Source organism: Syngnathus acus, chromosome 16 (assembly GCF_901709675.1).
Source record: "Syngnathus acus chromosome 16, fSynAcu1.2, whole genome shotgun sequence".
NCBI classification, from domain to species: Eukaryota; Metazoa; Chordata; class Actinopteri; order Syngnathiformes; family Syngnathidae; genus Syngnathus; species Syngnathus acus.
In genome coordinates, this window is record NC_051101.1 from 11,937,165 (window position 1) to 11,959,915 (window position 22,751).

The 22,751-nt window shown below is 45.5% G+C and overlaps 2 protein-coding genes across 6 annotated transcripts in view; both read left to right on the top strand.

Annotated features, from left to right (window-relative positions):
• The first annotated feature begins 11 nt into the window (after positions 1-11).
• On the top strand, positions 12-8,212 carry adar (adenosine deaminase RNA specific). Of its 2 annotated transcripts, none has more exons than XM_037274205.1 (16): positions 12-121; positions 2,425-3,785; positions 3,858-4,180; positions 4,254-4,449; positions 4,513-4,715; positions 5,181-5,316; positions 5,387-5,649; positions 5,833-5,989; positions 6,068-6,236; positions 6,319-6,412; positions 6,488-6,604; positions 6,683-6,810; positions 6,887-7,069; positions 7,224-7,336; positions 7,569-7,696; positions 7,855-8,212. In XM_037274205.1, the coding sequence occupies exons 2-16, from the start codon at positions 2,505-2,507 to the stop codon at positions 8,165-8,167; spliced, it is 3,804 nt and encodes a 1,267-aa protein (XP_037130100.1). In that variant the 5' UTR covers positions 12-121; positions 2,425-2,504; the 3' UTR covers positions 8,168-8,212. The 2 variants fall into 2 exon arrangements, with proteins under 2 accessions (XP_037130100.1, XP_037130101.1); XM_037274206.1 differs by having other exon boundaries at positions 5,420-5,649.
• Positions 8,213-8,817: 605 nt separating this feature from the next.
• Positions 8,818-22,751, top strand: part of kcnn3 (potassium intermediate/small conductance calcium-activated channel, subfamily N, member 3) — a 40,597-nt gene continuing 26,663 nt past the window's right edge. The window contains exons 1-4 of one of the 4 annotated variants that reach the window (XM_037274259.1): positions 8,818-9,577; positions 9,647-9,808; positions 9,920-9,983; positions 14,365-15,443. In XM_037274259.1, coding sequence (XP_037130154.1) covers positions 9,740-9,808; positions 9,920-9,983; positions 14,365-15,443 — 1,212 coding nt within the window. In that variant the 5' untranslated portion in view covers positions 8,818-9,577; positions 9,647-9,739. Of the gene's footprint in view, positions 9,578-9,646; positions 9,809-9,919; positions 9,984-12,732; positions 14,095-14,364; positions 15,444-15,741; positions 15,852-19,872; positions 19,940-22,751 lie in introns of those variants that run through there. The other 3 variants (XM_037274261.1, XM_037274262.1, XM_037274263.1) reach the window with 3 other exon arrangements.

The window sequence follows — 22,751 nt, forward strand, 5'->3', positions numbered from 1 at the left end:
CCCGCGACAATCGGTACGTTCTTGTCGCAGGCCAAATGCGTCACAGTATTGTGCACGGGATTGTTTCCATCTCCGCAGTACGCTTTTCCCAGAGCCAGCGGGGACAAAACAGTGGGTCGAGGTAAGGGCTGGAATTCCTCAGCATTTTGTCAGACATTTTGAGAGTTGTTGACTGTGTCGTGTGGACAATGAAAGATCTGCGAACCAAGCGCCAGGTTAGAATTGGTGCAGTGGCGACCTCCGCCAGAATGAAGCTCGGCTACTAAACGGGCTAACCTCCGTTAGCTTGAAGAGCCGCTAACGCCGCTTTGCACTCTTGAAACAAAATATCTGAATAATCGCTCCATGCACGTTTAATATAATGTACTAGCGCGTGGATATTGTTGATCCTTTTTCTCTCCACTTGAAAATTGCAACGAACAATAAAGCTATTTAATCTTTGCTCTTCCGAATGACTTTTATTGTTGTTGGCGCACCTGTGTGTCAATTTGTATTCTTCTAAATATGCACATACTTAACCTAATAGTGTACTTTCTACACTACGTGCAATAATTGCACGCGCAAGTTTACATGTGCGCTCTTGTAGAAATATGCATACTCGAGACTGTACAAGAGTGGCGCGTATTTGTGTTTGTTACGGACTGCCAGTAAAATTAGGTTAAAAATAAAGCAGTCCGTATATTTTATGCGTTTTGCGTTCTTGGCTGCGACTTGCGTTTTAGGGCTGAATCCAACACGTGCTCTTTTTGGTGATTGACAGCATGTTATTGTTTATTTTTTATTTTTTTTATTTTTTTTAAATATCACCAGTGGGTTTTTATTCGTGCTCAAATGCCCAATACAACACATAATAGTTTCTGCCTATACAAAAGTTAACTTAGAATAGTTTTTATTTGTGTTTTGTTTTACTGCAACATCCAACATGGCATCATACTGTCTTCCGGTCACATGACTCAAACGAAAGTTAACCTTCTCTAAAGAAAGGAAATCGAAACTGAATTCCTCTCGTGGCCTGTTTCTTTTTTTTTTTTTTTTGTCCTCTTGCACGATTTAGCTGCTGAAATTAGTTGGATGATTAGCCAGTGAGTTTCTAACTTGCCTTTCTTTCGTTTTTTTTTTTTTTTTTTTTGCTTCTTAAACTTGTCCGAACGTGGAAGAAATCTTATTAAACCTTTTTCTGGGATTTGCGTGTTATTTAGCACTTTTGCCGCCACGTCATTTATATACTCTTCATCGCAGCCACCGCCAATAACAAGGTGAGGATCATGTGAATTACAAAAAATAATTTGGGATATCACCGACAGCCACGCGGGGAAAAAAACCGCATTTAGCATCAAATAGAAATATTTTGGTTTTATTTCGCTGCTCGTTTGAATTGCAATCGACTCAAACTTCACATTCAACTGTCCCAAAGTGCTTTTAAGACTCTGATATATTCCACTTCCCACTAGCACAGTGGAACTAACGGTTATTATATATTCTCAACTTGTAATAGACATATTTTATGTAAATTTATATTATTATACTATATTTCTATTTATTTTTTTGCGAAAGATAAATATATGCCTGTCACTATTCTATTGTCTGTCTTCAAGTGCATTTCTGTCCAAGACTTAGTCCAACCACATAAAGTGACGTTTTAAGTTAGCAAAACAAACAGTGGAGGGGGTTCGGAAAATCCTCAATCGTAAAAGTTTGACTGTCATTGCCAGCGCCATTCTCGTTTGTCCTCGGGCTTTTGTCAGCCTTAATTATTGTGATGTCGTCCATTAGCTGGACAGCATTCAGATCTGCTCACGTCTATGTGACGGGGCTGCTGACTGAAAGAAACCTGACTCAGTATTTGGTGTTTTGTCACTGGTCGCCTTATCTATATCATAGAGCAATATATATTTTAGAAATTTATAGTCAAACAGAGTTGCGGCTGAAACTAACTAACGCGCTTTCTGAAACTTTTTCATTGTCATCTCTCTCTTAAATTCACACGCCATCCAAAACATTGCCAGGCTCGAAATAAAAAGGAATAGTCACAAGAAGATCTAAATTATTCACCACCGTCCTTTTACCTAGGGATTGAATTTCACTGCGACTGGGCCCGGGACAGTATGTCACCTTTGTTGACTGACAAGGTTATAATTCTCTCGAAGCGTACAACGGAAGGCGCGGTATTGATTTCCATCGTCTATTCCCCCCCGCCATGGTACTGATATCGTTTTTAGATCGCCGGGTAGGAATTTCTGCTGTGAAAAAAGAAAAAAAAAAAGCTCCCTGATGCGCTATTGATATTGTATAATTTCTGCCGTGCGCCACATTATTCAGAGACACTTGATCACGTCAAGTTGAAAGGTCTTAACAGGATATCGCTTCTTCTTGGATTTCCGTACGCCCTTTTGCTGTCTAATTTAGTTTTTCTTTGTCATCCAGGGGTACTCACTCCTCCGACCTTCGAGGTTTGCTTTCCGGTTGGCGTGCTTCGGCCCCCATCTGACTCGACCCCTCGCGCTATGAGCAGAGGTAGAGGCGGGCCTGACAACGAACACTATTACCGACACCCGCCGCCTTATCGCCAAGCGAGGCAACCTTCGGAAAGACCCGGCCCATCCGCTCCCTTCCCGAGAAGCGGCCCGCAGTTCCAACAGCCGTATTGCTACGACCGACCTCTCCGTGGCGTAGCCTCCCCTCCGTCTGCCCCGCCCATACCAAACGTGACTAAGAAGCCTCCCAATCCTAACGCACCCTCGCAGAGTTATACCCCCCACCCTGTCCTCAATTCTTTTCAGTACCTTCAAGTCCAGTTTCTGAGAGGACACAGCGCCGAGGCACCCCAGTTCAAAGTCAGTCCCCAAAAACCCGGCAGCTTCAATAATTCCTCGTACCAGCAGCAGCCAGGTTACAGTCGCTATCCAAAACCACACTGGGCTCGAGGTTATCACAGCCAGACCCCCAATCTCGCCGGACAGCCAAATCAAAAGCAGGCGCAGAGTCCATACGGCGGCGGCGGCGGGGAATGGCGCATCGACGCCCTCTGCGATAGTTTTCAGAGCGTGTCCCTCTACCAAAAACCAGCGGGCGTCATCACGTTCACTCCACAAATCCAGGAGCGGGTGCACAGGGCTTTAAATCCGACCCAAAGTGTCTCTGCTAGATTTTTAGCCAAAACACTACATCTTCCCAAAAAGGTGGTCAACCAGGCCCTGTACTCATTGTTGGAGTCACGCAAAGTCTCCAAGGTAGGCCTTGCCCCTCCAAAGTGGACTTTATACGTCAGGGACGAGAAACCTCAAAAATCTCTTTCGGGGAAACCCCAACAAGTCAAGTTAGAGACGACGACAGAAAAAGAAGAAGACTCCGACGCAGATTCACAGTTTTCCAGCTCTTCTTCGGAGTCGTCGCTTTCAGAACTTTCATCCGGACAAAGTCGTCAAACTCCAATTTCCACAATGCCTGAACAGAAGGAGCACATTTTGCAGCACCTGTTGAACTTAGGGCCGGTAACAGCTCTGGTGCTATCCAAAAACATGAGCTTGAAGACTTCCAAGCAGGTCAATTCCACCCTGTACGCCCTGGAGAAGCTCGGCGACGTGGTGAAGAACGACCACGTCAAACCGCCTACCTGGGAGCTCTCGCCCCATCGCAAAGAGAGGATGAGGAGGACTCTGCAAGCCGCACGAGGCCAGCACATGATCAAGGTAGAAGATCAAGTCAGGCACCTCCTGCTGCCTGAGCCCATGCCAGAACTTGAGCCGCTGCCGTTTGATGAACCGTGGTTGCCTAAGACTGAAGTGGTACGTCCCCCTTTTCTTTTTTTTAAACCGTTGATTAGTTTTCAGCTAATTTAATTCCCTTGTGCCCGTCAGCTGTCTCCTACCACGGTTCAACCTCCGAGCTTAAACGCAAGTCAGGAGGAAACGACCGTGGAAGGACAGTGGGCCTCGGATGATATCCCCGAATATCTAAACGCCATTCGCAAACAGACCGACTTGGAGAGAGCGGCCGCCGACAACCCGGTGGGAACCGTCGCCGTGTCGCTGGCCGCCCCGCCGGCGCAGAACCTTTGGGCCAAGTTGCAAGAGGTCCGTCTGAAGAACCCGGTGAGCGGCCTAATGGAGTACGCCCAATATCTGGGACACAATTGTGAGTTCATACTCCTGGACCAGTCGGGACCGTCCCATGACCCCAGGTTAGTCCACCTGGAACTCCCAAAAATGTTTTTTTCTTGCTGCACAATTGACCGCTTGCGCGCCGCCTATCAGGTTCCGCATGCAGGTGATGCTGAACGGGAGATTGTTTCCCATCGTGGAAGCCTCGGCGAAGAAGGTCGCCAAGAAAGACGCCGCCGCCGCCACTTTGCTGATCCTTTTCGGCGAGATGCAAGGAGGCGCGAGTAGCGGGAACGAAGGGAGCACCGCCGGGATGGACCAAACGATGAACGCGCTCTCCGACTCTCAGGTAAGTTGGGACTCGGGTTTTTAATAATGACCACCAAATAATTAACTGGTTTTTTTCTGCCAGGGCACCATTGAGGGCTCCGGAGGGGTTTTTGGAGGAGGCACGGTGGAAGTGATGGGCATGCCCGAGGGACCTCGCCCGCCGCTGTCACGCTCTCTCCTCGGCGGGAAGAATCCCGTGTCCGTTCTGATGGAGTACAGCCAGCGCAGCGGGAATCCCATCGAATTCATCATCACCGGACAAGTTGGCCCGCCACATGATCCGAGGTATGGTCATGTGACACTCGCAAGCTGAGCTGTGATTGGTTGCTACCCGTTGAGCAAAAATGCTCTTTTTTTTTTCCTGAAGGATTAAATGTACATGAGAAAGTTACAATTTCAAATTAATTATGAACAGTTTTAACTTTCGACTGCTGGAATTGGCTAAATAAGTGCACTATCCCTTTAAGTGCTCACCCCCACCCCCTCTGTATTTGAGGTTGGGTCTTTCCTCCCCCAAGGAGCATTTTGTCACATAGTCCTGTGTCAGCTGAGTGGTTTCTACTTTTGCATGGTCAGCTGAGCAGGACACACAGCGAGTTTGTGTTTTCTGGATTTGCCTCAAGCCGTTTGTTATTCTCATTGCAACAATTCTACTGACACTCTATGATAGTATCAAACATCCAGTTTCCAAGCCTCAATTTCAAATTGCATTCCGAGTTCAAACGCAAAACTCCTGCGTCTCGTCTTCAGGTTCATGTACAAAGTAAAGGTCGGCGAGAACCTGTTTGCGGAGGCCTCGGCTCCGAGCAAGAAGGCAGCGCGCCAGCTGGCAGCCGAGGAGGCCGTCAAAGAATTGATGGCCGACGGCAGGCTGCAGCTTAACAAGGTGAGGAGCGGCAAGAGGAGCAAACTCCTGGAAGTTTGATGGTCTTGCTTGACTTGTTTGTTCTGTAAAGTTTTCTCCTTGTTTCTTCGCCATCCCGCCGCAGCCCCAGCTGCCCCTGGGCTCCTCCAGCGACAGCGACAGCTGCGGGACTTGCCCCTCTCTGCCGCCTCTGACGGCCGACGAGTTGCGAGCGGCCCACGAGGCCGGCGTGGGCGATCTCATCAACCACCTGAACAACAACGCCGTGTCGGGTCTTCTGGAGTACGCCCGGGCCAGAGGATTTGCGGCTGAGATTCGGCTGGTGGGCCAGTCGGGGTCCGCGCACGAGCCAAAGTAAGCGCGAGCGTGGGAATGTCATTTTGCAAAAAATGTGAAATAAAAATATTTAATTATAAAATATATAAACGTATAAATATAGAGATTAATAAATATAAATATAAAATTAAAAAAATAAAAATATATAGATTAATAAATAAAAAATAAAAAAAAGTCCTGACTCCATTTTCTGGCTTTCAGGTTCACCTATCAGGCCAAGTTGGGTGGACGCTGGTTCCCGCCAGTTTGCGCTTCGAACAAGAAGCAAGGCAAGCAGGAGGCGGCCGACGCCGCGCTTCGCGTTTTGATTGGTGAGGCAGAGAGGGCAGCCCGCACCGGAGAGCTCATCCCCGCCGAGGTACAAAAAGCAGACTTGCATTTTTGAAGGGTCAAAGGGGGAAAAAATTTCTTACGGTCCCGTAACTCGGTTTTCTAGCTTCCTGTGAGTGGCAGCACATTGCACGACCAGATCGCCATGTTGAGCCATCAACGCTTCAACGCCCTGACCACGCGCATCCAGCACAGCCTGCTGGGACGCAAAATTCTGGCCACCATCGTCATGAGGCGAGGGGAAGGCCTGGGAACGGTTGTTAGCCTCGGCACGGGTGTGTGACGTTCTTTTCATTTTATTTATAAACGCTTTTGACTCACTCATCTGTGACATTGTTTCTTAATTGTCAATTTCAGGCAATCGCTGCGTTAAAGGGGAGGAGCTAAGCCTCAAAGGGGACACTGTGAATGATGGCCATGCTGAAATTATCTCCAGGAGGGGATTTGTTAGGTACAAATTGATTTTTTATTTTTTAATCAGTTGTTTTATTTTTACATTATTGCCAAATCTGTCTCCCTCTGTTAGATTTCTGTACAGTGAGTTGCTGAAGCACTTTGAAGGTGGCGACAACAGCATATTTGAAGCGGCGGCGGATAAGAAACTGCAGATCAAACCCGACATCACCTTTCACCTCTACATTAGGTTGGATGATGTTTCCCCCCTTTCTCCCTCGCTGCCGCACGGCATTTCGTCACATTCCGACCGCTCTCTCATTTGAAGCACGGCGCCATGCGGGGACGGCGCTCTGTTCGACAAGTCGTGCAGCGAAACGGGGGAAGAGGTGGGCTGTCACCAGCCGCTCTTTGAGAACGCCAAGCAAGGCAAGCTGCGCACCAAGGTGGAAAACGGTGAGAACACGCAAAGATGATATTCACGGCGCACTTTTGAGGCCCCCCCGTGTGACTTTGTCGGGTCCGTTACAAGGCGAGGGAACCATCCCGGTCGAGTCCAGCGCTATCGTGCCCACCTGGGATGGCATCCAGCATGGGGAGAGGCTGCGCACCATGAGTTGCAGTGATAAAATCCTGCGCTGGAACGTGTTGGGCCTACAGGGGGCGCTGCTCACTCACTTTTTGCATCCTATCTACCTGAAGTCCATCACACTTGGTAAACCATTTTGTCTTTATATCATTTAAACGTCTGTATCAACAAAATTGTACTTTTTTTTTATCTGAGCTGTTTTTTTAATTTTTTTATTTGTTTATTATCATTTTTTTTTATCTGAGCTGTTTTTTAGGTTTGTTTTTTTTGCTCCGTACAGGCTATTTGTACAGCCACGGTCACCTGACGCGGGCCGTGTGTTGTCGGCTGGCCAGAGATGGCGACGCGTTCAGCCAAAGTCTCCCCCCTCCCTTCCAGCTAAACCACCCCGAGGTGAGAACACTGTCATAAATCACTCTGTGTTCTTTTCACTAATCAAAGCCCCCTCTCTCCAGCCGTTTTCGTTATTAATGAAACAAGCGTATTGATTCTCCGGCACCAAACAAGTGGGTCACTCTCACTGTGAGGTGAAATGTGACGACGTTTGCACGAATTATCTTGAATGTGCGTATCGTGTGACTGAATTAGCTATTTGATACTAAGCAGTACCTTGTCGCCTCCACAGGTGGGTCGAGTCAGCGTGTACGACTCCACGCGTCACACGGGCAAAACCAAGGAGTCCAGCGTAAACTGGAGCCTTCCGGACCACACGAGTGTGGAGGTTCTGGACGGGACCAAAGGCAAACTCGACGGGTATGTCAGCTAACTAGTTTGTTTTTGCGAATAGTTTTCCAAAGCAGTGGAAATCGCTAAAGTTGAACGGCCTTAAAATTTAACTCAGCGTTTTTGTCACCAAAAAAAATGTGTTCATCAATCACGCTTCAAGTGTGCTCCAAATTTGTTTCCAACAGAAGCAAGCTGGGCGTGTCCCGCGTGTCCAAATCCAACCTGTTCTGTCTGTTCCACACACTGTGCCAGCGCTGCGAGCGCCCCGACCTCCTCGCCATGCACTCGTACTCTCAGGCCAAGCTGGCGGCCAGCTCCTTCCAGCTGGCCAAGCACCGCTTCTTCCAAGCGCTCGGCGACCACGGCTACGGCGCCTGGATCGGCAAACCGCTGGAGGAGAAGAGCTTCGAGGCTGGGGAGGAGGTGGCTAACGCGCCGGCCGCGTTCTGCACCGCTCGGAACGGCGGCGCCATGGAATACAACCAGGCGGAGGCGTAGGGTGGGGCGGCGGGAAAAATCGAGAGGGGGAGGGCAAAAAAAAAAGGACAATCAAAGCTTAGCCACTGGCCGCCCATGTGTCATCCAATGGAAGCGTCGCTATTGGCTAATAACCGACCGATGAGAAAGGACAGACTGAATTGGAGGGAAGATGAGATGAGAAGCCTGAAGGAAGACTGGCTCTGGAAATGGCAAGAGAAGGACGGAGTAAAGCAAAGCAGCTACGTAAGGCAGATTACGTTTTGTTTTTACACGCGCCATTTTGTTGAGCCGCATTCACTGAAGATCATGTGACCCGCCGGTGGCTTCCTTCTCTCATCAGGACCAAAGGTGAAGTCGAAAAAGCGGCCAGCTTTACTTTGCATTTCTTTTTTTGAGTGGACAAAAAGGCGCCGCTCGTGATTTAAACCAGCAATGAAAAAAGAAAAAAAAAAGTCACATCCCTCTGTACGTGGTCGCCATGGTTACCGTTAGCACAAGAGAGTATCGTGCACCGATCCTATGCTTTTATATATACACACATGAGAAAAAAGATGTCATGGCCGCCAGGCTGCACACGTGTTGCACTTCCGCGAGGTCACATTTCTTTTACCTTGTCATTTGCTGTCGACTAAAATCATTTTTTTTTTTTTTCTTAAATGTAAATGATGTCCATTCATAAGTAGCTCAAATGTGTGACAAAATCTCCCTACTGTAGTAAAACAAGAGAGTCTGAGTTTAAATGCGCACCACTGGAAAGTAAGTTTGACTTTTTATTGCGTCTTCTTCCCATGTGCCCACTTGACGCCTGTGGAAAAGATCTTAAAAATCCACCCTGTATTTCTTTTTTAGGAATTGATTTAAAGTTTAGGCTCGAACTTAAAAAGTTCATTCCTTGGTGAGTCGTTTCCAAACGGTTCCAACTTTCTGATTGGTGCTGTTAAAATCTGTTTGAAGAGGATTTTTATTTTCTAATTAATGTTTTAAAAAAAAAAAAAAAGGCTCTCTCGATGCCTGTTTGCAATTTATTGTAGACACTCAAACGTTTGTGTTGGTTTAATCTTATGTGTTTTTTGGTTGATATATATATTTTTTTTTTTACAAATGAAGATATGTTCCCAAAAAATAAATTAATCATATTCCATCCCATTTTGTTTGGAGGTTTCCTCTCATCCAGAATTCATATAGCATCTGCTGCTTAGCCCCGAGGCCAGACGAGAGGGGCTTCCTTTACCTCGGGGCTGAATTATGAGAGGAACGCTCGATGTAACCTTCAGGGGTTGCCTGTCTTTGCCGCAAATTTAGGCGCTACGCCGAAAACACGACCGAAGGCTTGTGATGCTTCTATCTCGACGAGGGAGCGGGGCTAAAAATGGCATCTCGACAAGGCTCGCCCGGGATGAAACCGTGTGCAGCTCGGAGCTTTAAGAGGTGTGAATGTCAACTAGGCCTTGTGGAAGCGGGCCGGGGTGACCTGTATTCACAAGAACTCTTGTCTAGGCGGGTTCTTGTGGGCTCTCAATGTGGAAGTCCTGTTAGGACTGAAAAGCAAAAGGAGATGATGCTTTCTCAAACCCTTCAAAGTCATAATGAATGCATCGGCTGGAGTTGAAGTGGTTTCAATCGGGGCACTCCGAAACCTGGCTGAAAAGAGAGTGCAAAGTAAGTACTGCGACTAGAAATGAAAAGTACCGAGTCAAATCTTAAAATGTATTTATGTTAAAAAAAAAAAAAAACCTCGACAGCTATTCCATCTTACTGTGCAATTTACAGATTTGCTTCAAGAAGACCCGAGCAGCTGACACAACAAACCTGTTGGCAAGACAACAAAGAGAAGGTGAGGGGATATATTTATTTATTTATTTGTTTGTTTGTGTGTTTATTTTGAATCAAAGCTACAAAAAAACGTTTTCATTGTGACGTTCCATAACTGGCAAGAGCCAATGAGAATGCAATCGAGAGGAATGGGAGTGAAATTGGTCAAAACTCTAACTCGTCCGATAATAATCATCAAAATGTTTATCTGAAGACTTTGTGATTGGGATTGTCTGGCCCCCCCCCCTCGAAAATGACGAAACACGCCCTGATCTTGAATGACGCAATAGTTCAAACTCGGCACGACTGAGCAATCATCGTTCCTGTCAAGAGACTAGACAATATTATCAGCTAATTAGTCACGTTACTCATAAATAATTTTATTACAATACCCTCCCCCCTCAAAGACACTCGTGGAAAACAAACTCAACGACATGCAGGACGTCTCATGTACTTATTAGCCCAACTAATTTGCCATCAGCTATGCGTGCGTATGTGCGCAATAATGAGAGCGCATTTTGAATCAATGCTCCCCACCAGCCAAAGTCAAGTACTTTGAGAGTAGGACTAATGATGAAGAGTGAGACAACAAGCACGTAGGAGGGTGAGAAGGTTGGCTGGGGGTCTTGGAGTGAAATATTAGTCCAGAGCCGAGTGCTCAGGGGGGGAAATCGATGCTCTCCAAAGGAAATAAATGAGAAGGGGGAATATCTCAAAAGCTGAGCGGGGCGTGCTAAGACCTCAATGGAGTCAAGTGTGGAAAGACGAGATCACGACAACTTGGAAGTGCGGGTGGGCGGGGATGAGGAAGCCTTATTGAGTTACAAATAGTGGTCACGTGACTAGTTGTGGCGCAGCGTGAGTCAGACAAACCAATGGCGTCATTTGAGTGAAGGCTCGGGCCCAGTTGACTCGAGGAGCGTGTGCAGTCATCTCCCATTGCCAACATAAATTTGACCGTCACGCAGACTTTTATTTTGGAGGAGCTTGCGTGCCACTTGTAAATATTGACGTAGAGACAGCTGCGCCCGCTCGGTGGGGACCGCTGGCCTCTTCAATCACACGTGACACTATTACAGCCTTTACGCCAGACCTTGACTCTATAAAACCAGGCCTGAAGCGGACGTGGCATCTTATGAGGGTCTTATCGATGCTAAGAGGCGGGCGGGTTGGGTGGAGGCAAACACTTGTGCTATATATATATTTTAAAAAAAAGACATCTGATTCATCTTGTGATGGCACTTGGAAGAAATCCGACTGGAATGTTAAAGTGATAGCAAGAGTGGAAATGTGTGTGTGTGTCCGTGCACTGGAACGTATCTATTTGCCGATGCTGCAAAAATGATCGTCGGCCTTGGCAAAGTCAGTCCTGTACTATTTTATGTCAGTCAAGCCTCTCGTCTCGGGTTCAATTTGTCTATATTTTGAGAAATGTTTCACAGCAGCGGCACATTGGCCTTGTGTTGAGTACATGTGCCTCACATTTCAGAGGCTTGGGTTTGAATCTCATCCCCAGCCTTCTTGTGGCATGTCAGATTTATTTTTATCATGGGCAACATTATAGTCATGACGTTGACGATCTTGTGATTTAATATCTGTTCTATCCGGAAATGATGTTGGGTAGACTCACCTTCACCGAGGTTTGTGCGAGGGAACAGATTTGAATATGTTTGCAAGCGGGATAAGCCACGATTCATTTTCTTCAGTGTTGTCTTGATGGTTTCATAAAAAAAAATAAAAAATGCCGGGAGACTTCAGATTCATAGCGCGTACCGATTTATGAAAAGCAATAATAAAGCCCTTCACTGTGTTGGATGGATGTGTCGTATAAGCATAGCGATCCATCTGGCAGTAGTTGTAGATTACAGGTCAGCCCATCCAGGCCTCACAATGCAGTGCCGGTTATTTAATATGCGACACGGCCGGTTAAGTATATTGAAGTGACCTCCCTAACTTTTTATTTATTTATTTATTTTCTTTTTAAATTTATTTATTTTTATTTATTTGTGAAATTCATATTCTCATAAAGTGTTCAGTTTTAATTTACTTGTAATGATAAAAAAAAAATCGTGGCCTTCGGTGTCGCTCTAATCTTTATTCGTACTCTTTCGAAAAATTCGACAATCAGATTCTGGATGCCGAAAGGGCACAATTTGCACTTTTGATGGAAAACCTGAAAGCATCCAATTTGCACATCCTCGCTGCATTATGGTCCTCCATTAAAGCCCCAAACAAAGCTTGCAATTACACCGCCCCTCCATTTTCCATCATTTGCACCCTATCGTCCATACAAAAGCTTCTTTTTTTTTTTTTTTCCTACTTTGACCTTTTATGAGCCACTCCCCGATTTAGTTCCATTATGAATCCACGCGTGCGGTTCAGAAACAAGCCTCTAACTAAATCCTCCCACCTGAAACAACACACGAAATGATGCGAGCGTGACTCACCATTGAAGAAGTGCTGCATGTCTTTTTAATTGTGCACATGACTAATATTATATAATTGTACGTTATGATCTGCATTATTGACGCCCGGCGGGCTGACCTGTGATCAGTACTCTCTCTAATCCGCTCCCCCGCAAATTTGAGAGCTGAGCTCATCCGATTACGGTGAACATTAGCCCGCACATAACCCCCGTCGTATTCATAGCATTAAAACCAGGTAGAATGGTCTCATTAGCTGGGATTATCCTGAATACGCTCTGTGGAGTTGACAATTACACATTAATGAGATATTCCAAGACTGAATCACACACTTTGGTGGATCTAATGACTAAGTGGTGCTTTGAGATACAAGTGGCACATCTTACAATTTTTTTTTTTTATACTAGGAGTTGTTTGGCCTATTTTTTGCTCTTATGTATTCCCCCTCTGATCTGAAATTTCTTCAAACTACTTAAAATAACCTTAGCTTTAAGTCTCTTAGCTTAATGCTAACATGTGATGGGAAACACCATAGACGGGCTGATGAATAGCATCAGTGTTTCCAATGCTAGCAGTTATCATCTCGCAGTAATATCAGTAATTATATGAAATCAGATGAAAATGAACTTTGCAGCCGTTACTTTCTTAAAAAACAGGATTAGTCTTGACATTCATTCATCAAACAAAAACTAGAGTTAGTTGGAATACATTACTGGCTGTTTTCGATCATCTTTTTTCAGTAAAATTCTGTGTCAAATTAAGTGGGCTGCCATCTATTGGTCACTCGTTGAATTACACCCTAAATATCAGAAGGCAGACCAAAATAGTTATGAACTGTAAAAATATCAGCGAGAATGTAATGGAACTTTAAAAAAAATAATCAGGACGGATTGTGTTTATTTTGATATTATGCAATCTAATATTAAGCATTAGAAGGTAATTTTGGATGACTCAGCTAGAAGCAGAGTCTGCACTTCAATTCATTGGCGACCCATATTAAAATGTGTCTCCATTCCAGTGAAACAATATGACGCTAATATAATATTCCATCTTGTATAATTGCATGTCACACACACGGTGGATACAGATCGTAGCCACCTGTTTCCATTCTCAGCCTCCATCCAATGGGAGCAAGCGGGGGTGGGTGGTGAGTTGGGGGCGGAGGAAGAGCAGAGAAGTTGGAGGAGAGAGTGAGAGACGCTCATCCGCGTCCACGCAGAGCCGTGATTGAGTGGAAGCACACGAATTCAATCACTTGGCTCAAGCTGACGCGCGCACGGCTGTTTTTGTTGCGGAGGGAGACGCGCAAGCCACAGGTTGACACATCCGGTCATGGCTCGTCGTCCGCGAGCGACCACCGTGTCCGGCGGCGACGTGAGCCCCGCGGACGGCTCGCCCGGGATGTGGAAGCACGCCGAGTGAAGCGCGTCCAACGAGGAGGAGAGGAGAGAGGAGCAGAGGAGAGGGGGCGTTGGAGCGTCGGGACGCCGTGCGCAAAGCTCGAGAGGCGGGTTGGTGGACCTGTGGAGGAAGCCTCATGAACGGAGGCGAGAGGGGGGAAGAGAGACACAGAGACAGACAGAGAGAGAGAGAGAACGAGGGAGGATGGCATGGCTGTAACAACATGAAAAAGAAAAAAAGTGGCGTGCTCTGTCTTCATCCAGCCAAGTGATCCAAATACATCTGCTCTGGGGGAGTGGAAGAGAAGAGGTAGGTAGAAACCGTGCCAGGGGGTCTGGTTATGTCACACCAAAAAAAGTAGGCTATTGTTTTTGATCTCGCTGAAGCTTCTCCAGGAGCCGTCGATCGCCCGGCTAGAAACAACCTGAGAACATGCCACCGTAAATATCGCTAGTGCATGAGTAATGTGCTTCTCCGCTGATTGTAGGCAATTTCCTTCATCCAGTCAGGTGGCTTCCACTTGATGCTTTCCATGTCTTCAGAGGCATCGGCGTAATTGTTTGCGTTTGTCTCCACCAGACAAGAGGTACACGGTCACAGCTGTGACCATGGAGCCTCCCCCCTCTCTGAGCCTGGCTCTCCTCGGAGGCAGCGAGGACGAAGACCAGCGTTTCCTCCTCCCGCTGGCTGGCATCTCCCACCCCGCCGGCCCCGCCGGCCAGGGTCCGGGCTCCAACCACTCCAATCACACGGCGCCGTCCAGCCTGGGCCGGCTCAACGGCAGCAACCCGTCGCCGTCCCCCGCCGCCACGCCGTCGTCCCTGCCCAAGTTGTCGACGGCGGGGCCGCCGGCCATCCCCAATGCCTTGCACCCCACCAGCACCCCGCTCTCTTCCTGCTTGGGCTCGCAGCACAGTCTGAGCGGGGACAACTCGCCCATCTACAACGCCCTCTTTTACTCCTCCCACTCGCCCTCCATGGATCGCGAGAGGGACCGGGAACGCGGGTGCAAACACAGACAGGCCAGTCCCTTGGTCCACCGCAGGGACAGCAACCCCTTCACCGAGATCGCCATGAGCTCCTGCAAGTACACGGGCGGCGTCATGAAGCCCCTGAGCCGCCTCAGCGCCTCCCGGAGGAACCTCATCGAATCGGACAGCAGCGAAACCAAAGAGGGCGGGGTTTCCGCTGTTGCCGGGGCGACCGCGGCCGGAGGTCACGACCGGCAGCGGGAAGCCCCGCCTACCTCCTTGCTCAGCCAGTCCTCCACCAATCAGCCGCCCCTCCAGAGCCCCCCGGAAATTATCATTTCATCCAAAGAAGACTCGCCGTACCCCGGGGCAGGATATGACATCAGCGACACCGCCTCCAACCAGATGTCCATCTACCACCAGAACCACGCACTGGTGGAGAGTCGCCGGGCGCAACCGGGGAGGGGCGCCAGTCAGGGCGCCTCGGGGGCGGTGGGAACCGGCGCCAGGGCCGGCACCACCAAGGCCCACAAACGGAAGAACCAAAACATTGGCTACAAACTGGGTCATCGCAGGGCGCTGTTCGAAAAGAGGAAGCGACTGAGCGACTACGCTCTCATCTTCGGGATGTTCGGAATTGTCGTCATGGTGATCGAGACGGAGCTGTCCTGGGGCGTCTACAACAAGGTGAGACCATCTGAAATAGTCATATCAAATCCTGTGCTGTTGCATTGTGGGAATCCCAAGCTCTGGCTGAGGCGTCGAATCCAGGTCCAGAACGTAAACCCTGCCACGTTTTCTCTTTCTCCTCTCCCACTTTGAGGTTTTGGAGTAGAAGCACCTGTGGTTGAACACAACCTGGACCCGCATGTCCAATAATGTCGCTTAGCTGTTCTTGAAGCTCCAATCTGAGGGGATGGATGAGATTTTTAAAGATCTTAGACTCCAGTCCTAACGATCGGGATTCTGGTGAAATTCCAGGTTTGATGTTGGAGGTGTGTGCCCAGTGATGTAATACCACGATAAAGAGGACAAGGGGGGGCGGGCATTGTAGATTATCAGCAGGAGGCCAGCATCTCATTTATCTGCGTAATGGTGAGTGGAATAAGATGAATGGTCCCCGAGCAGCGATTGTCTGTTTATCTTGGCCGGTCCTTTTTGTTTTTAGCGTGACATAGCACAAAAGGTCAGCCGGGGCACGGCTAATAAAGTGGAAGCGGCGTACGGATGGACGACGCGGACAGGTAGTTAGCCGCTGGATTTTGGCCAGTGGGTGTGTCTGGCGTTATGATTACAGTGAGGGATATCTGTCTGGGTCATTCTCCCCGAGCGCGGCGCTTTGAAAGCTTTCCCTCCCCGTTCATTACATCCTAACTGCCCCTGACTCTTTTTCATTAAGGGAATTGTGCCGTTTGAATTGTTTCTACACATTTATCATTGTCTGTTTTCCCGTCAGCCTCTGGTGAGATCTTTCTGTCTCTTTTTTTTTTTTTTTTTTTTTTAATTCCGGCTGTCTCTTTATTTGGCTTTTCTTTCTTTGACCTCACTTTTTTTTTTTTTTGGCCCGCTTCTCATGTGTGTGTGCGTGTGTGTGCATGTGTGTGTGTGTGTATATAAAAAAAAAAGGCCTTGCCTTTAAGGTGCTATTGTTAATGTTGTTACTTGACAACTTGAGTGGAACTTGAAACAAATGGATTAATTTCACAACTTTTTTTTTAATGGATGCATTTGTTGTCTTATTCTTGTTGAGCAAGGCCCAGCTGCTTCGTGTAGTGTCCAAAAATAGAGATGAAAAATAAGAATGGAATTGAAGAGGGTGTGTTGTTTGTGTTACTGCAAGAGGGCAAATACTGTACGCGCATTGATTTGTTTGGGCACAAAACTGAACACACATTCAAATGCGATCCAAAACAAATAAATGTCTGTATAAAAGTAATAAGGTTCATTTAGGACTGACACTGTCACGTCACTTCTTCATCCAAAGAAATTGAAGCTCATTAGGAAGTTTAGATTCCAGATGATTGTGTTCTGATTATCCCAATCATTTGTCAGGCTTTCACACACTTTGCAGTATTGAACGATGAAATAATTCATGAGTCGGGGAAAAAAAGTGGCCCCTCTGGCAGAATTGTGGCTTTTCATACAAAAGGAGGCTTTGAATACTCAAGCTTGATTTGTTTGTATGCCTGGACTCTTTGCGGCTGGCTTTATTACGACTCGACAAAAATACACAACTGATTTCCATTCTTCTATTACGGAGGGCACGGGCTAAGGAAGAGCCCATTTCATTTTTATGAAGTTCCAGAAATTTGATTTTGCTCATTATTGCACAATGGGCAGTTTATTTTTTGTCATTTCCCTTCAGTTTTGCCATGAATAATGCATGAGATCATATTTGGCTTACTTAACTTGGACATATGTGGAATACAGCAGAACCTCGAAGGTCGAACCCTAGATGCTCCTGGATATAAAATTAAAAAAAATAAATGAAATAAAATAAAAAATAAAAAATAGGTAAAAAATGTATCTTGATCTTATGAATTTGATCTTTGAATTTATCTTTATCTGGATATAAATAAAATAAATAAATAAATAAAATAGGTTAAAAATTGATCTCGATTAAATTAGGAATTTTCACTCTTTATAGACTCACCTGAGCCGTCTTCTAAGGGATTCCATGATGGGATTTCCCAGCAGCAGTTTAAAGTGAGAGCTTGGTGGTTTGACACGTGTCTCTATCTGAGAATAACTGAGACAGGCTGCACGTACTCTAGGGACCGTCGCGTGAGGCCTGTCAGATCAATGCGTTATTGGAAGAAGGCCCACGTGGCTCCTTAGTGGCCCCCGGGCCTACCGTGACTTGTCTTGAGCCCGCTGATGATGAAGCACTCCCAGCTATTTTGGGGGAACACACAGCTGTTGTCAACATCACCTGTTAATATGCACAAACTGTACAGCTGGCTGTGTGTGTGTGTGTGTGTGTGTGTTGGTAGCGGAACTATGAGAAATTTTCTTTAGAATATGTTATATGTGCCCCCACTTGTCTAAACACAGCAAGATGATTAATATTACATTTGTGGAATATGAGTTAAGCAGCAAAAATCACCCATTTTTTATCCATCTCAGGGGGCGGCCATTTTGTCACTTGCTGTCGACTAAAAATGACATCACCAGCCAGGTCACAACCAATGACGGCTCAGCTCTCAAAAATGGTGAGCCGGTGATTGGTTGTGACCTGGTAACTGTGATGTCATTTTCAGTCGACAGCAAGTGGCACATGGTCGATCCATAATATTATCTTCTGGTTCTCCTTTCAGATAATCTTTGAAATGGCGGTTCACTGCACTTAATGTTCTCGTAGTCCCCTGGGCGACCTTTTTCTCCAGTAACTGGGCGGTCGCTCCACTCAAAACCGACAGGGGAATTAACACTGGCCCGTCATTGACGTATATATATTCTCCCGGGATGTCATCAACTGCCTCAGTAGTCATGTGTCACCTCTTCTCATTGTCACCATCTTCCTCCTACTCCACGGCATTGCCTTCAGGCTTCTGAGGGCCACCGTATCCCTCAGGTCATGTTGCTAACTGTTACAAATTTGGATAGTTTGACTTTTAGCTGGAGTGTGGTGAAAAGTTGGAGTTTTGCTTGAAAGCATGGCTGTGTGTATTTTTGTGTGTGGTTGTAAGGTGACAATGGCCGCTCTCCCTCTCTTCCTCCCTCCCTCCATCCCGTCTGTTTCCCTGGAGACTGATTGCAAGAAAGCGCCACTTTGACAGCAAGAGAGGCTCAAGGCTAACTCTTTCCGACGCAATCGCACGTACGCACATTCATGTTCATCTGCAGCAGCACATGTAATCGAAAAATTGTCTTTGTCTATCTCAATACCAGCCTTTAAAAAAATGACGCTTTGTTTTTGCAGAGTTCTCACTGTCGTTATCTGTCCCATCAGTTTAGCAGCTTTAGGTTGAATGTGAGCAGAGAGTTTACAGTCGTCGTAAACTTGTTACATCATCAATAAACACCTGAGAGCATGCTCCATTAGTGCTCACGTTTAGCCGCTAATGTCAAAACACCTACACCGTGATGTGGATTGTTTTGACTCGGTCTCCTCTTCCTCTTACTTACCTTCCCCATAACACACATTGACCTTTTTTGTTTGTTTTTTTGTTAGATTTTTTTTGTCAAAGAGTAATTTCCATCTCCTGCGCGTAAATGTTTGCACCTCGTTGTAAACACTCCATTTATATTCCCGCTGGCAACCCTTGATTGTCCATTTAGACAACCTTTGTCCAGAGTAGTGAAGTGCTTTTTCATAACCATTCTGCACTCATCCACTTTGGGTGTCTTGAAAATGGTTGCACTTTGAATATGCCGTAGTTTTATGTGAAAGGCGACACGTTAATCACATGTTGAATGTTTTTTTTTTTTTTTTTTTCCCCTCTTTCCTCAAAGCCATCCTGTTGGTCTATATAGAAAAATTCAGAAAAAAAATCTTATTATGTTATGATTAACATTTTACCCCTAGCTAGCTACATGTGTGTAAGATTTTGTTTTTATCTCCCTGATGGGTGCCGGCCAGGTGTCCCAATACTTTTGTCCATATGTTATGAGGGCCCATGTTGCGCACATAAAGACAACGATGAACACAAAACAACACTATCCAGTTGCGATATATTGTCGTTATTGCTATCGAGTCATAACATCCTCAAACAAACTCCCATTCATCCGAGTCATTTGATTATTTACACCTGTAAAACTTATTGGCTGGTTGCCTGGCAACTCCGCCGAGACTATTGAAACACTCGTCACTACAAGCTCATGTAATGGATGATCTGAGCTATTCATGTTCTGATATATATATATATATATATATATATGTATGTATATATATGTGTATGTATGTATGTATGTGGGGCCCAAGGTGGTTTTTGGGACATTTGAATGGACATTCATACTCACCCGCCTTGTTATTTTTTTTAAATTACTTTGTGATGTTCCTGAACACGTTATATGCCGTTATATGCAAATAGTACTGTATGGTATCAGTGGCGAATATTTGGGGATTTCAATAAGGCACCTGGGACAACTACGGGGGGGGTCCTCATACCCGGAAGTAGTTGACAGTGAGCGGGAGTTTCGCCAGGCCGTGACTGTAATTGCCGCTGTTATGGGTGTTTCAGGTGAGTAAATCTGTTGAAAAGTTGATGTTCAGAACTTTTAATACTGCTGGTAGTCTGAGCTAATGATTGATTGAGAATATGATACATACGGTTACGGTTGTACAATGTATAATTTTGCGTATAACATGGACGGTGTGACGTTTTAACGTATTCTCAGTACCGGAAGTAGTTGACAGTGAGCGGGAGTTTCGCTGGGTCGTGTCTGAAACTGCGGCTGTTGTGTGTGTTTCAGTAAATTTATTATTTTAACAACAAACCCTGCATGCGTGGAGTGATTCGCGTCCATGCGTGCGACATCTATCTATCTATCTATCTATCTATCTATCTATCTATCTATCTCTCTCTCTCTCTCTCTCTCTCTCTCCTCCTCTCCTCTCTCTCTCTCTCTCCTCTCTCTCTCTCTCTCTCTATCTAACTCTAAATACATTTATTTATGTTATATTTATTTATGTATTTATTTATTCACTCTCATGCAACCAAAATATACAAAAAACGTCATACTCTTGATATAAAAAGTCTCCACACCCCTGTTCAAATGCCAAGTGAAAGAATTCCCCCCCCCCCATAATGTGATATCGAATCTAATATTATACAAACATGAAGCAAATATTGCTACCCGTAGTATATTCACCCCCCTTTCCTGTCCTCAAAGTTAAAATGGCATCCAGGTGAATCCGACAGGCTCCAAAGTGATTTTTACCCTCAAATGAGCTAAATTGAACAAAAGCAGAGCGCGCGAGAGCAGATAAAATAAAATAAGGTTGCAACTCGCTGGTGTGACACTGTGTTTACAGTCAGGCCGCTGAGCTTGGTATTTTTCTCATTAACAAGACAAGCGGTGTTTTCTTTGCAGCCACTTTGCTCCAGTGAGCACAAATGAGATGTTGGCAATGGGGAGAGTGAGACAGGAAAACAGGGAAATAAAAAGCAGACGACAGCTTGCAGCCCAAGTGTTGCGCTGTGGCCCATAACGGCAACCACTAACTACTCACTCACTTCACTGTCTAAATGATATTCTGCGTATGCTCCCAAAATCCAGTCTTTGACTTTACTTCCTTGAACAACAATCGGACAAAATTCAATCAATTAATGATATATATATATATATATATATATATATATAATTGTTACAGTATATGATTTTTAATAGGGATGCACCGAAATAAAAATTCTTGGCCGAAACCGAAAACCAAAAATGAGGAAACCGTGGCCGAAACACCGAAAGAAATGATTATGTCGGTTATTAGAACCACAGCATTTATGGCTACATGTGTACTAACCTCATTAAAATCAAGGCATTGCAATAAACCAGTTACAAAAGTATGAAAATATTTATTTAGCACTGACATTACAACAATGCACAATATAAATTAAAATTCAAAAATCAAAATAAAATGTTTAACTTGACCCCACTCATGTGTACATTAAATAATAATTTACAGGCTTATAACTGACTGGCCTGCTGAAAGACTGTAAAATTAAATATGTTCTCTTATAAAAACACAAAGTGCATAAGTCAAGTGCCTTTTAAATTTTGTTCTGTGTGTACAACATAAAAGTGTATCAAAACAATGGTTACCATAGCCTTTATCAACAACAAATCCACCAAGAATTGTGATGCCACAAACTGTCTTGCCTTTTCAAAAAACGTCCGCCACAGACTGAGTGGGCGTGCTCGGTGTCAGTTTCTTTTCTGTGTCTCTCTCTTCTCATATTCAGAAGTGGCGATCGGGATGTTTTGGATTCAGGTGATGAATTAAACCGACGTGGAGAACCTTTTGCAGATGCACCCCCTCTTGAAATTTCAGCATTGCATGCTATCCGTGGTCTTCTCTGAGCTAGTGAAATCAGTCCACACCGCAGACTGCGGCTCTTATCCCGTTTTCCCCGCGTGCTGGCTGCGCTGTTGCTCACGTCATCACAAGTTTCGGCCGTGTTGTTTCGGTGATTTAGGTCTTTCGGCCAAAAACCGAAAATGCACTTTTGGGTCATTTTCGGCCGAAAATTTTCGGTGGCCGAATTTTCGGTGCATCCCTAATTTTTAATCATGTACTGGCGGCAAGAATATGGAAGAGGGTCTGCAAAACAAAAGAAAAAATTCCAAATTTCCCCCAAAATGTTCAGAAAACGCTGAGATTATAGTTTCCCTTTGGTAGACAGGTGGATGTTTTACGAGTGACAGAAATCAATGTTCGTCAGCTTGCGTGTTTACATCTAGCTGCATTTTCACTTATTTTGGGTGGGAACCGCAATAGACAAGATAACACACTGACACACTCTATTTTCCAGGACACTGACTCCCAATATATATTCATGAACCGATGCAGATTGTGCTTAATCACCTCATGAGGGAGACTCAGTAGTCAGCCACTAAATTAAGACTCCGAGTGCATGCCGGCATGAAGCTTTGACTCGGCCACTAAGAGCTACATTAAACCTGAAGCATCCACAGCAGCAAGATTATTTGAGAAAAAAATAAAAACGTTCGCTGCCATCACTAGTATAGGAATAAAAAGGAAGTGAGCTCTCCAGTCAGACTTGGATTGCTTTTATGAGCTAATCAATATAAGCTCAGTTCAATTATAATATTGAATTAGGCTGCATACTCTAACACGGGGGTGTCAAACTTCTTTTTGTCGCGGGCCGCATCATAGTTTGCTTCAAATTGTCAACCCGAATAAATGTATGAACGTCTCATATTGTATATATAGTATAGGCTACACAACAAACTAACTAGTTTTCAAAACAGAGACTAATAAAAACTGTTCAAATATTTAAAAATGGAATATTGAAATCAAATCAAATATCTAAA